The sequence below is a fragment of the Macaca mulatta genome, chromosome 5 (assembly GCF_049350105.2).
Source record: "Macaca mulatta isolate MMU2019108-1 chromosome 5, T2T-MMU8v2.0, whole genome shotgun sequence".
NCBI lineage: Eukaryota > Metazoa > Chordata > Mammalia > Primates > Cercopithecidae > Macaca > Macaca mulatta.
The window spans coordinates 156,206,488-156,220,520 of record NC_133410.1 but is presented as its reverse complement, the minus strand read 5'-3'; the positions used below and the strand labels follow the sequence as shown (position 1 = coordinate 156,220,520).

Here is a 14,033-nt window from a genome sequence, read left to right as displayed (position 1 = left end):
TAAAAATTTTTTAAAATTCAGGTATGGTGGTGAGCGCCTGTAGTTCCAGCTACTCTGGAGGCTGAGGTGGGAGGATAGCTTGAGCCCTAAGATTGAGGCCACAGTGATCATACCACTACACTCCAGCCTAGGCCACAAAGCAAGACACTGTCTCCAAAAAACCCAAAAAAGTGTAACAACTTGTATTTTCAACTGGTTCCAGGGCTAATGAGAAGGAATTGCGATTATACATTTATACATTTACATTTTAAAATTTTACCACATGTAGGCCAGGCGCAGTGGCTCATGCCTGTAATCCCAACACATTGGAAGGCTGAGGCGAGAGGATCACTTGAGCCCAGGAGTTCAAGACCAGCCTGGGTAAAATAGCAAGACCTCATCTCTATTTAAAAAAAAAAAAAAAATAGCTGGGCCTGGTGGCATGCATCTGTAGTTGTAGCTACTTGGGAGGCTGAGGCAGGAGGATCGCTTGAGCCCAGGAGTTGGAGGCTGCAGGGGGCCTTGTTACACCACTGCATCCCAGCCTGGGTGACAGAGTGAGACCTTGTCTCAAAAGACAAAACAAAACAAACAGAAGTTTTCCCACATATGAAAGGAGTATGATATGGTCTTTATTGTAGGACTTGGTTCTTCTTTATACTGTGAAGTTCCTAGACATGCAAGAATGCTTACAGTTAACAAATATAACTGATACAATTCTGTTGAATGTTACCTTGTTCTTTTGGAAATTTCTCTTAGAGAAAAGAATGTCCCTTTAAGCTAAAGTGAGGTTTGATATTTATCCCTGAATTTTATCTTTGTTGTTATTAGCCTTCATTACCAAAGATGATAGAGTCTGCTGCAGTACTCCACCAACACCCCAATTTGGGGATATGGAGAGACCTAGTGATGGCAGTAAAAACATTATCACACTGATAGTCTCAGGGTCAATAATGGAGCTCTCGAATGTCTCCATTATGCTACTGGTTGACTGAATCTTCAAATTTCAGTTTTTCCCTAAGTAAATCTGGTAGGGTTTTCCTGTTCTTTTTTTTTTTTTTTTTGTATATTAAATGAGTATTTGTAATCCTTTCTATAGTGATTTAAAGAATGGGGGGTTAGATGGAGGATGGAGATGTTTATGTGATCCTCTGGCTTATAAGCACTCCATATATTTTGTTTTTTCTTTCTTACTGTTTAATGAAGACTACTGGATAAAGCCTGGAGACCATGTGATGATGGAAGTGTCTTGTCAAGACTGTTACTTAAGAATCCAGAGTATTAGTGTCTTGGATTTGGAATGTGAAATGGATGTTGCAAGAAGTTTTACCCAGAATAAAGACTTGTTGTCATTAGGAAATGAGGCTGAACTTTGTAGTGCCCTTGCTAACCTTCAGACCAGTAAACCAGATGCTGTAGAGCAGACATGTGTATTGGAATCTACAGAAATTGCTTTGCTTAACAACATCCCATATCATGAAGGCTTTAAAATGGCAATGAGCAAAGTTTTGTCTTCACTGACTCCAGAGAAACTGTATCAGACCATGGATACTCAATGTCAGAATGAGATGAACTCTGGAACTGGACAGAGTAATACTGTACAGAACATCCCTGAACCTTTCTACGTGTTAGATGTGTCTGAAGGCTTCTCTATTCTGCCTCTTATTGCTGGCACACTTGGGCAGGTTAAACCATACAGTTCTGTGGAGAAAGACCAGCATCGTATTGCTCTGGACCTCATATCTGAAGCCAATCACTTTCCTAAAGAAACACTTGAGTTTTGGCTGAGACATGTGGAGGATGAATCTGCTATGTTACAAAGGCCAAAATCAGACAAGTTATGGAGCATAATTATATTGGATGTCATTGAGCCATCTGGGCTCATTCAGCAGGAAATAATGGAAAAAGCTGCAATATCCAGGTAAAACACAACATAATAACTTTTGGGTTTCTTTTTTTTTTTTTTGAGCTCAGATTTTATGTAAATTCCTTAAGTTCTTTAATGGCATAACTGTAAAAATAAGTCAAGATCATTGTATGCTCCTCAAGCATTACTTTTCAGGACATGTGACTTCATTTGATGCTAAAATCGTCCCAGGTTTGGCCAGTGGGAGGTCCTTTAAACTAGTTCCTGTGTCTTTTTGACACGTTCCCATAATTCTTTGAGCATGTTCTTACTTTGGTGCAACCAGATGTTTTATTTTCATCTTGAATTTTTCTCAACCCCAACCTTAGGATTAGTCTTTCTCCAAGGGACTCTGGTTCCTTTTGGTTCCTTTTAGTGGAGAACTATATTTTGAAACCAAGATATATATATTTTCAAGTGTGGTGATATTAATAGTTGTGGGCTTTTCATATATGGCTTTTATTATGTTGAGGTAGTTTCCTTCTATTCCTAGTTTGTTTAACGCTTTTGTCATGAAAGTGTGATTTTTGTCAAATGCTTTTTCTGTATCCATTGAGATGATCATGTGGTCTTCATTCTGTTAACTGTGATGTATTGTAATTGGGCTCCTGTCTTGGCTTCCTAGAGTGTTGGGATTATGGGTGTGAGCCACTGTGCCTGATCTGCAGTTGTTTTTAAATGATCATTCTTGCTGGAAGCGGTGGCTCATGCCTGTAATCCCAGCACTTTGGGAGGCCGAGGCGGACTGAACAGGTGAGGTCTGCAGTTTGAGACCAGCCTGAGCAACATGGAGAAACCCCGTTTCTACTAAAAATTAAAAAATAAAAGGAGCCAGGCGTGGTGGCGCATGCCTGTAATCCCAGCTACTTGGGAGGCTAAGGCAGGAGAATCACTTGAACCCGGGAGGGGGAGGTTGCTGTTAGCTGAGATCGCGCCATTGCACTCCAGCTCTGGGCAACAAGAGCGAAACTCCATCTCAAAAAAAAAAAAAAAAAGTTCATTCTTAAGTTCTATTCACTCATGCTAGTTTAAAATACAGGGGAAAGCTTGAAGGCTTGGTAAACTCTTTCGTTTTTTGTTTTTTTAAAAACCATGGCTATGGTTTGAATGTCTTCTCCAAAGCTCATGTGTTGGAAAGTTAATTCTCATTGCAACAGTGTTGAGAGGTGTGATATTTAAGTGGGGATGAGGTCAGGGGGGCTCTGCCCTCATAAGTGGATTAATGCCATTATCATGGATGGGAGTGGGGGTTTTTATACAGGATGAGGTCAGCCCTCTTTCCCATTCTCTCTCTCCTTCTCCTCTCTCTATCTCTCTGCCCTCTGCCATGAACAGTCAGCCAAATAAGTTGCTGTTCTTTATAAATTACCCAGTCTGTTGTATTTTGTTAGACTTTTGAGTTACAACATTATTTTTTTCATTGCTGAAGGCATGGATGGTTCTGAAGTATCATTTAGCTTTGCAAAAGATTTCTGAGGAGTCTAGCAGTTGCAGTAATGTAAGTAACAACAAAACACTCAATGTTAGTAAAGATAAGCAGAGTTTCAAAGCAATGGTCATTTTATCTGAACATAGCTAACATCTGACACTATCTTTTAGCCCCCAACCTAAGGGTAGGGAGGGGGTCTTAGTCACCATTCATCTCATTCACATATAGAAGTTGAGTTGCAAGGATAATAACAGAGAAAAAAAAATTGCAAGCATAGATAACGGAGAACTAAACTGATTATCACTTAGTTGATAGTGTCAGATCCCACAGGTTGAGGACTCAGTTCCACAGACTGCCCCCTACTTCATATGCCAGTTACAAGTAGTAGGTTGTCACTAGTACTTCTCACAGGCTGTAAATTGGAAGTTCCTGAGACCACTTCTTCGAGTTCCCTTAATTTTCTAGAGTGGTTCGCAGAACTCAGGGAAACACTTTACTTATGTTTGCCCATTTCATTTATTATGAAGGATGTTACAAAGGATACAGATGAAGAGCCAGATGAAGAGATGCATAGAGCAAGCATGTGGGAAGTGGCACGGGGCTTCCATGCCCTCTCTGGGCACCCTCTAGGAACCTCCATGTGTTCAGCTACCTGGAAGCCGTCTGAACCTTGTCTTTCTGGGTTTTTATGGAAGCTTTGTTATGTAGGCATGACTGATTACATCACCGGCTATTAGTGATCAACTCAACCTTCAGTGTGTCTCCTCTCTCCGGAGGCTAGTGGGTTGGATGGAAAGTCCCAATCCTCTAATCTTGCCATGGTCTTTTAGCCCCCAACCTAGGGCTGGGTAGGGGCCCTGAGTCATCATTTATCTCATTAGCATACAGAAGACACCATTCTGTAGGTTCCAAGGGTGTTAGGAGTTCTGTGGCAGGAAACAGGATGAAGACCAGATATATATGTATCTTATTATAATCACAATATCATATTTGCCCTATGTATACTTTATATTCGGCTATTCCTGAGTTGTATCCTTTGTAATAAATCCGTAAATATAAGTAAAGTGTTTTTCTGAGTTCTGTGAGCCATTCTGGCAAATTATTGAACTCAAAGAAGACATTGTGGGAACCCTTGATTGTTACAGCCTGATGGGTTCTTCTTGCCCACTGCCCAGAAAAGCCAATACAGTGAGAACAGCAGAAGTTGCAGTAGGGAAAGTTTAGGTGGGCTCATGCCTGTAATCCCAGCACTTGGGGAGGCCGAGGTGGGTGGATCACTTGAAGTCAAGAGTTTGAGACCAGCCTGGCCAACATGGTAAAACCCCGTCTCTACTAAAAATACAAAAATTAGCTGGGAATGGTGATGTGTGCCTGTAATCCCAGCTGCTCAGGAGGCTGAGGCAGGAGAATCGCCTGAATTTGGGAGGCAGAGGTTGCAGTGAGCCAAGATTGCAGCACTGCACTCCAGCCTGGGCAACAGTGTGAGACTCCGTCTCAAAAAAAAAAAAAAAGAAAAAAAGAAAAGTGTGTAATTATCACAAGGCAGCCAAGTGGAAGAATGGGAGATGTTTTTCAAATCCACCTCCCTGAGAACTCAGAGGCTAGTTTTAAAGAATAATTTGGTGAACTGGTGGCTAGGGAATGGATACTGCTGACTGGTTTGGGATGAAATCATAGGGATGTCAAAAACAGTCTTCCTGTGCTGAGTGAAGTTTCTGGGTGGGAGTCATAGGAGCAGTTGAGTCTGAAAAATATCTCAAAGACCAATCTTAGGTTTTACAATACTGATGTTATCTATAGGAGCAATTGGGGCAGTTACACATCTTGTGACCTCTGGCTCCATGATTCCTGAGCAGTAGGGCATTATAGAAAAGCAAGCTAGGGTACAATGACTGGGTATCATTTAACTGTGCCTACATTTTAGCAGAATTCAGGCTCCTCCCATAATCCTAACCTTGTGGCCTTTCCTTAGTTCTACAGTGGCTGTTTTGGTCCCTGAACAAGGAGAGGGTTCATTTCAGGAAGGGACTATTATCATCCTTGCTTTAAAGTTAAACTATAAACTAAAATTCCTCCCACAGTTGGCTTACCCTATGCCTGAGACAGTCAGTTTGTGAGGTTAGAAGCAGAATGGAGTGAGCTATGTTAGATTTCTTTTACTGCCATAATTTTTGCAAAGGTGGTTTCAGTTTTATACATGGCCAAAAGTACTGAAAGTCCAGGACCTACAGTTGGCATCAGAACTGGGGGCAGTCATGTGGGATGGAGCCCTTATAGCACTTGATGCTAACTCCAGGTAATGTCAGTATTGATTTCAGTTGTAGTACACTCAAAAGGTGTCTGAGAATTTTTTGGGGTGGGAACCTCCTCCCTGTCCCCCCGCCACCACCACTTGGTGTCAGAAGTTTTATTTTTTTTAGACAGGCTGTCACTCTGTCGCCTAGGCTGGAGTGCAGTGCCATGATCATGGCTCACTGCAGCCTTGACTTCCTGGGCTCAACCTACGTTTTATAAATAGAAACGTTCCTAAGACTACTTCAGTGACTCACATGATATCGTTCCCAACTCTCTTTCTCCCATAGATTTCATGACTATAAGGTTAGCTTTTATTAACCTGTGTGCTTTTTTAACTTGCTAATTTCATAGAATGGTACCCTCTTGTGGCTATTTGAGGAGTGAAGGGTTGTTAGTCAAGCAACATAAAGTTCTGTGGCTAGTTTCTCCTTTCAGAGACCTTTGTGATCCTGAAGAAAATTAGATCTGATTTTCACTTAAATGCATCACAGTTAGCAGATAACGTCAGTTGTTAGATAATTTTAATAACATGAGTTTTCAGAATTAAACTTGATCCTTTTGAGGAAAAAAGATTTTTCCAGTGATTTGGGAAGACATAAAATTGTAGCCAGTTTGGTAAAGGCATAGATTGGAATTTGGTTAAGAGCTGTGCAATTTTATTATGAGGTGTGAAATTTCACTAACTGTGGAGATTGAATTTCTACCAGACTACCTAATATGCCAAAAAGTTGATAGGAAAGGAATAGCAACAATGGGTAAAGCACTGGGGGCAGGGCGGAGTCCATTCTTAGGCTAATTTATGAATATAGGATTTATTACAACTCTAAAGGATCATGTCGTTATATTTAGTGGGTGAAGAGAGATTATCCTGGTGCAGAATCATGACTTATCTTTATCAATCTGGTGCCATTACACTTGGAGTCATCTCTTAACTTTGCTTGCTGAATCTTTGCTCCTCACATTATGGCTGGGGATATGGCTTCCTGTTAGCTTGTCTTTAGGAGAGAGTGAGCTGTTACAAGAGCAGACTGTTTCCTTATTAACTTTTCCTCAAATGTATTATTTTGAAAATTTTCAAACTTAGGAAAAATTGCAAGAATAATAACAGAGAACACTAGATTATTGTTTACTTTACTGAACCATTTGGTAGTTGATTGTTGGCATCATAAACTTCATCTTTTCTTTAGTATTTAGCATGTGTTTCCTAAGAACAAATGTTTTTCCTACATATCACAATAAAATTATCACTCAGGATATTTCACATTGATAAAACACTATTATTAATATATAGTGCATATTAAAATTTCCCGTTACCCCAGTAATATTCTTCATTGCTTTTCTTCCCAGTCTAGTTCTAACCAAGAGTCTTACATTGCATTTAGTTGCCACGTCTTGTCATTATAATTTAATTGTCCTTGCTTTAGATATCTTTAAGTGGTTATGGAATTGAGATAATCAGTTTAGTAAGAGACCAGAGAACTAATTGAAATCTAATTCAAGAGCAGTAGTGCCAAAGTAGTTTTGAGGAATGGGATGTTTTATAGCTTAGCTTGTCTAGGTTTTAATGATCTATTTAGGGAGACTGCATAGTATATAATTTTGGAAATGTTTATGAATTACTTTTTAAGATATGAACAAATGTGTTGGTGAAATGTTTAGTTCTATATTTTTATAAGTGGATTCTTACTCTAAATATTTAATTTAGGAGTAAAAACGTACTGCGAAATGTACATATGATAATATAAAGTTCACCTGCCTAGTATGCTGTTCTAGAAATTCAAGTAGGAACAAGCTTGGAATATTCAGTAAAAATGTAGATTTGACATTTGATTGTAAATGTGGAAAATGAAAATAATTACTTGGTTTAAAGTATCCTCCACCTCTGTTTCATTGGATGTCAGTAGGTGGCCCACCCACATAGCACATAGTTCGGGTGTGAGGAAACAAGACTACATAGGTAGGTGTGGAAGCTGCCTTGGCTTAAGAGCCCTTCGCTTCATATAGCAACTCTTCTCCCATGGGCACAGCTTCCACGGCCTAGCAATATGAACACCTGGTTACACTCTCAGGGAAGCCCACATGTGGTATGGGTTCCCGTCAGGCATTTATCCTTTGTTCATAGTTCTCTCCGTCCAGATACAGTCTATCTATTAAGAGATTTTTTTTTTTTAACCATAAGCAGTGTTGCTGATAAACACAGCTGACATTTTATTCTTACAAGATTTTCAGAGAAAGAGAAGGTAAACCCAAGGTCAACTGCAGGAAGAAAAAGGATTTTGTTAACACTTGACTCTCCTCGAGTATTAGAGTATTTGGACTTTTTTTTTTTTTTAAATTTTGCATTTGGAGTGTTTAACCTTTTATTTTGAAATAATTTCAAGCCTTTGGAGAAGTTAATAATACAAAGAACTTACCATACACCTTACACTCAGATTCACAAACTATTAATATTTTGCCACATCTGCTAAATTGTTCGGGAAAAAACATTTCAGGCTCTTTCCCTGAACCATAGATACAATGTGTCTTTACTCCTAATACCTTGGAATGCATAGGACATTCACTTATATAATCACTGTACAATTATTAAAATCAGGACATTTACAGGGACACAATACTGTTATCTAAGCTACAAACTTTATCCAGGTTTCACCAGTTGTCACAATAATGTCCTTTGTAGCTTTTCTGTTCCTGGTCTGGAATCCAATCCAGGATCATATATTCCATTTAGTTTTCATGTCTTTTTAGTGGTGCAGTCACTGCTTACTGCAGTGTGGACTTCCTGGGCTCAAGCAATCCTCCCACCTCAGCCTCTTGAGTAGCTGGGACTACAGGTGTGCACCACCACACCTGGCTAGTTTATTTGTAGAGATGGGGTCTTGCTATGTTGCCCAGGCAGGTCTTGAAGTCCTGGGCTCAAGCAATTCTCTCACCTTGGCCTCCCACAGTGTTGGGATTATAGGCATCTCGGCCACCGTGCCCAGACTGTCCCATTATTTTTGATGTTAATACAATCACATGGTTTAAGTTGTATCTACACATTTCTCCATTCAGTAAGTCACTATTTCCCCCTTTGTGATAAGTCATTTGTGGGGGTGATACTTTGAGACTGTAAAAGGATATTTTCCTAATCAAACTTTGACCTACTAGTTTTAGCATCCATTGATGACTCTTTCCTGAATCTAAAGACGTATGTTCATTTAAATAGCTAACTGGTCATTTTTCTCTTTCATTGATCAGTACTTTGACTTGAGAAATTATTTCTAGTGGTTTACTATTCTGAAATACCAGCCATGAATAATTGAAAATCCATTAGACTCTGTGTAATCTGTAGCTCTTTACTGATTTATCATGATTCTTAGTTACTGATGTTTATACAATTGGGGGGATTACAAAGGGTTTCTTTTGTTTTATGTATTTTTGAGACAAAGTCTCACTCTATCACCCAGGGTGTAATGCAGTGGCGGGATGTATTTCACTGCAACTGCTACCTCTTGGATTCAAGCAGTCCTCCTGCCTCAACCTCCCAAGTAGCTGAGACTATAGGTGCATGTCACCACGCTTGGCTAGTTTTTATATTTTTTATAGAGATGAGGTTTTGCCATGTTGCCTAGGCTGGTCTTGAACTCTTGGGCTCAAGTGATCCACCCACCTTGGCCTCCCAAAGGGCTGGGATTACAGGCATGAGCCACTGTGGCCCAGCTGCAAAAGCTTTTTAAAATATGTACTTTTTTCCTTAGGTGTTTACTACAATCTGGAGGCAAGATCTTTCCTCAATATGTGCTGATGTTTGGGTTGCTTGTGGAATCACAGACACTCCTAGAGGAGAATGCTGTTCAAGGAACAGAACGTACTCTTGGATTAAATATAGCACCTTTTATTAATCAGTTTCAGGTAAGTGTCTAGAGGAGAAGTTCAACCAGGATGCTGTTGAACAGTCTACCTTTGCACTCTCTTTAGTCACTGTTTAATCTAGCTAAACACAGTAACTAAAGTTTAGCTGGATTAAACACAGTGACTAAGAGCACTTAGATTCTTACCTATAGTAAGTTCGTACAACAAAGGAACTTATTATAGGTAAAAATCAACCTAGACATTACAGTAACCAAGGAATTTTGTCGTGACTGCTGATAAAAGTTTATAGGTATTTGGCCAGGTGTGGTGGCTCATGCCTGTAATCCCAGCACTTTGGGGAGGCTGAGGCAGGTGGATCACCTGAGGTAAGGAGTTCAAGACCAGCCTGGCCAACATGGTGAAATCCCGCCTCTACTAAAAATACAAAAAAAATTAGCCAGGTATGGTGGTGCGTGCCTGCAATCCCAGCTACTCTGGAGACGAAGGCAGGAGAATCGCTTGAACTCAGGAGGCAGGAGTTGCAGTGAGCCAAGATCGTGCCACTGCACTGCAGTCTGGATGACAGAGCGAGACAGCATCTCAAAAAAAAATAAGTTTATAGATACTCCTCTAAATCACTGTCATAAATGGAAGAAGGGTCCTAGGTTTTAATCTTAAGAAAAAGAGTGGTCTTTGTCCAAAAGAGATTTATGTTCTAAACTTGAACCCTTACATTGAGACCTCAGGCTGGCAGCTGATAAGTATCAGCAGCTAATGCTCAGATTCTAGGAAATCAGACTGCAGAGAGCAGGAATGCAGGAGCCTAGGAAAACAGAGCTCAAGCAAAAGGGGGTTAGCCTCTGTTTAGGAAATAAGGAGTCAAGATTTAGAAATGGGCTGGGCATGGTAGCTCACATCTGTAGTCCTGGCACTTTGAGAGGCAAAGGTGGGGCAGATTGCTTGAGCTCACAAGTTCGAGATGAGCCTGGGCAACATGGGGAAACCCTGTCTCTACAAAAAATACAAAAATTATCTGGGCTTGGTGGTGCATGCCTGTAGTCCCAGCTACTTGGGAGGCTGAGGTAGAAGAATTGCTTGAGCCTGGGAGGTGGAGGTTGCGGTGAGCTGAAATCACAACACTGCACTCCGGCCTGGGTGATAGAGTAACAAATGTTTACTGAATGTCTACTACATGTACATTTAGATTTGGAGAATAGGGCTATAAAAAAAGGTAGAATTTTTGGTAAGTTGGATGTGGGCTATGAAAGAGGACTCCATTTTTTTTTAGGTGAAAGCACCTGGAAGAATGGTTCCCATTTACTGATAATGGGGAAAATAGGATCAGGCTTTGTATGTTGCTGTGGTCACTGAGCAATTGGGTAAGAATTCAGAGAAAGCTCTGGGCTGAAGATTTAAATTTGGCAGTTAGCCTGTAGCTGGTATTTAAGGCCATAAGACTGGATGAAATAACATGGGGGCATGTTGATAAAGAGGGCTGGGAACTGAACTCTAGAGAACTCATAAAGTTATGAGCTTGGTTTGGTTGGTTATATAGAAGGAACTGGCAAAGATGACAGGGGGGCCGGGCATGGTAGCTCATGCCTATAATCCTAGCACTTGGGGAGGCCAAGGAGGGCAGATTGCTTGAGTCCAGGAATTCGAGACAGCCTGGGCAACATGGCAAAAACCCATCTCTACAAAAAATACAAATATTAGCCAAGTGTGGTGGTAGGCACCTGTAGTCCTAGCTACATGGGAGGATCACTTGAACCCAGGAGGCGGAGGTTGCAGTGAGCTGTGATCACACCACTGCACTCCAGCCTGGGGAACAGAGTAAGACCCTGTCTCAAAAAAAAAAAAAAAAAAAAAAAAAAAGACAGGAGTGGACCAGTTAGTGTGAGAAACAAAAGTGGGGGCTGACTATGAGGTATGGGTTCAGCAGTGTGGGGATTAGGAGGCAGGTGATAAGAGGTGACATGAGAATCTAAGGCTTCTTCTGGTTTGATGTAAAAATAGGAGCATAACAAGGAGTATTAGAAATGGTGTGGGGTTACTGTTAGAGTTTTTATGGGGAAGTCTGGATGGTTTCAAGGATGCCCAGGGAGAGGCGAATGTATCTGTGTCCTGTTTCGCCTTCTACCAGGAAAATGACAGTTACCTTTGTTTCAAATGAGGATGAAGCTAAAAATTATTAGTATTAAATAGTAGCATTCAATTGCTACTAAACTTGATAGACCACTTAATAGTGATTCTCAACTTTGTACATTAGAAACATCTGGGGATCCTATCGCCAGATGGTTTGGGGTGTGGCCTGAACAGCTGGGCTTTTAAAAAGCTCCCCAAGTGATTTTAGTTTGCAGCCAAGATTGAGAACCACTGCCTTCTAGAAATAAACTTATTTTCCAAATGAAATCAATTATTATTTGATTGAATCTGGCATCATATCTGAAACAATTCAATTAGTGTTGTACCATTATTTCATAAACAAATCCTTGGGTTAAAAATTTTCAGAGCTGTTTAGCTTAAAAAATTTAATCTGCTCCCATCCAAATGAAAGATCTACAGGTAATGGAAACCATAGCAAATTATCTAACCTGCCTAAACCTTGGTTTGTTCATTCTTTTTGTACTGGAACAATGAAAGTTCTAATGAAAGCCAGCCTTAGCTTGATGTGGGAATATAAAGGAGGTAATGTAAAAAGTATTCTATCATATTGAGTCAAGTACAAAGCAAGCCCTGACCACAAAAGAAATATGTAAAAGTGAAAAACTTGAGCCCTGACCACAAAAAGTGAAAGTGAAAAATTTATACTTTCTCTAGGTACCTATACGTGTATTTTTGGATCTATCCTCATTGCCCTGTATACCTTTAAGCAAGCCAGTGGAACTCTTAAGACTAGATTTAATGACTCCATATTTGAACACCTCTAAAAGAGAAGTAAAGGTAAGGACAACATGCAAAATGATTTCGTTTGTTATTGTTTAGAATAATTATCTTAAATTAGGTGATACTTTTATACATAGTTTTAGCTACTTTAAAGATTTAAATCTCATTTTCTGAACAATATCAAAAAATGGATTTAAGTAAATTAGTGAATAGGTTGGTGAAATATATTTTAAAATAAATTCTTGTATTTAAAAGTAACTAAAAAGAGAAAGAAGACTTATTTAAGTCTACTCTATGTACTCTGATGATATTTTCATAATTTCTTAATTTTCATAGGTACACATTTGTAAATCTGGAAGAGTGACTGCTATTCCATTTTGGTATCATATGTACCTTGATGAAGAGATTAGGTTGGATACTTCAAGTGAAGCCTCCCACTGGAAACAAGCTGCAGTTGTTTTAGATAATCCCATCCAGGTTGAAATGGGAGAAGAACTTGTACTCAGCGTTCAGCACCACAAAAGCAATGTCAGCATCACAGTAAAGCAATGAAGAGCAGTTTTCCAATGAAAACTGTTTAAATAGAGCATCAACAAGTACAAAATTCTTATCTTAATTAGTGGGGGTCTATAAAAATTCCTTGTAATGGTCAAATATTTTTTAAACATTGACATTAATAAAGCATATTTTAAAAGATTCTAAATAAAAGAGTAGCATTATTATAGAAATACTGCTGCAGATTTGCTTTCTGGAAACGGATACATCACTAGTTTTTTGAATTAGGAAACTTCTTTTGCTCGATATTATGGAATAGGGATTTTAAAAGTCTTATTGTTATTGACATGTGTCAATAAGTAAAGCAAAACTTTACTTTTGTAGGCATCTTGGCCTTTTTTCTTAAATCCAAACTTGTAATTGGGAAATACTGAAAGGCTTCCACTGAAGACTGAGGGTTATGGTTACCTGTAAATTCCAATCTTGCTTCCTTTAAATACTCAGTGTACATCTGAAACATCTCAGGTTTTGAGAATGCAAGCTTGAAAAAGGATTTAAGCTATAAGCTAAATGTAATTACAACAGTTAAGGAGTTAGGGAATAAATCTTCAGGAGGCAGCATTTTTCTTGGTCTACTTTGGCAAAAGAACATTTAAAAGCTGGTAACAACAAAGTTTAATTGAAGAAAGAGTTAATCCTAAACTATTTTTCAAAGTTTTGATTTGGATGCACAATAAGTAGATTAATTGATCCAATTTTTACAGACTTTTGAAATAAAGGAAGATTATTATGCCTCCTATATGCTGTATACTCTTTGTAAGTCACAAATAAGACGGATCTTTGCTCCAGACTACCTATTCTTGGTACCTCTATTATTATACTACCCGGTTTTATTTTTAAAATAAATTTTATTGCATACATTTAAGGTATACGATGTGAAGCAAATTAACATATCCATCATCTCAGTTACCCATATATTTTTTGTTTCTGACAAGAGCAGCTGAAAGCTACTCATTTAGCATGAATCCCAAATACAGTACAATTTTGTTACCTAAAATTCTCATGTTGTACATTAGATCTCTAGACTTGTTCATCCTACATATCTGCTACTTTGAATCCTTTGACCTACATTTCCCCATTTCTCCCTACCCCCCATAACCAGTTTTGTTCTTTATATATTTGAATTTTATTTTTAGATTCTACGTATATGTG

The 14,033-nt window shown here is 39.1% G+C and overlaps 1 protein-coding gene across 1 annotated transcript in view; it reads left to right on the top strand.

Annotated features, from left to right (window-relative positions):
- Positions 1–13,034, top strand: part of PRMT9 (protein arginine methyltransferase 9) — a 46,375-nt gene extending 33,341 nt beyond the window's left edge. Inside the window, exons 9-12 of the mRNA XM_015139309.3 lie at positions 1,186–1,900; positions 9,347–9,500; positions 12,261–12,383; positions 12,663–13,034. Coding sequence (XP_014994795.2) covers positions 1,186–1,900; positions 9,347–9,500; positions 12,261–12,383; positions 12,663–12,878 — 1,208 coding nt within the window. The 3' untranslated portion in view covers positions 12,879–13,034. The remainder of the gene's footprint in view (positions 1–1,185; positions 1,901–9,346; positions 9,501–12,260; positions 12,384–12,662) is intronic.
- Positions 13,035–14,033: the final 999 nt, after the last annotated feature.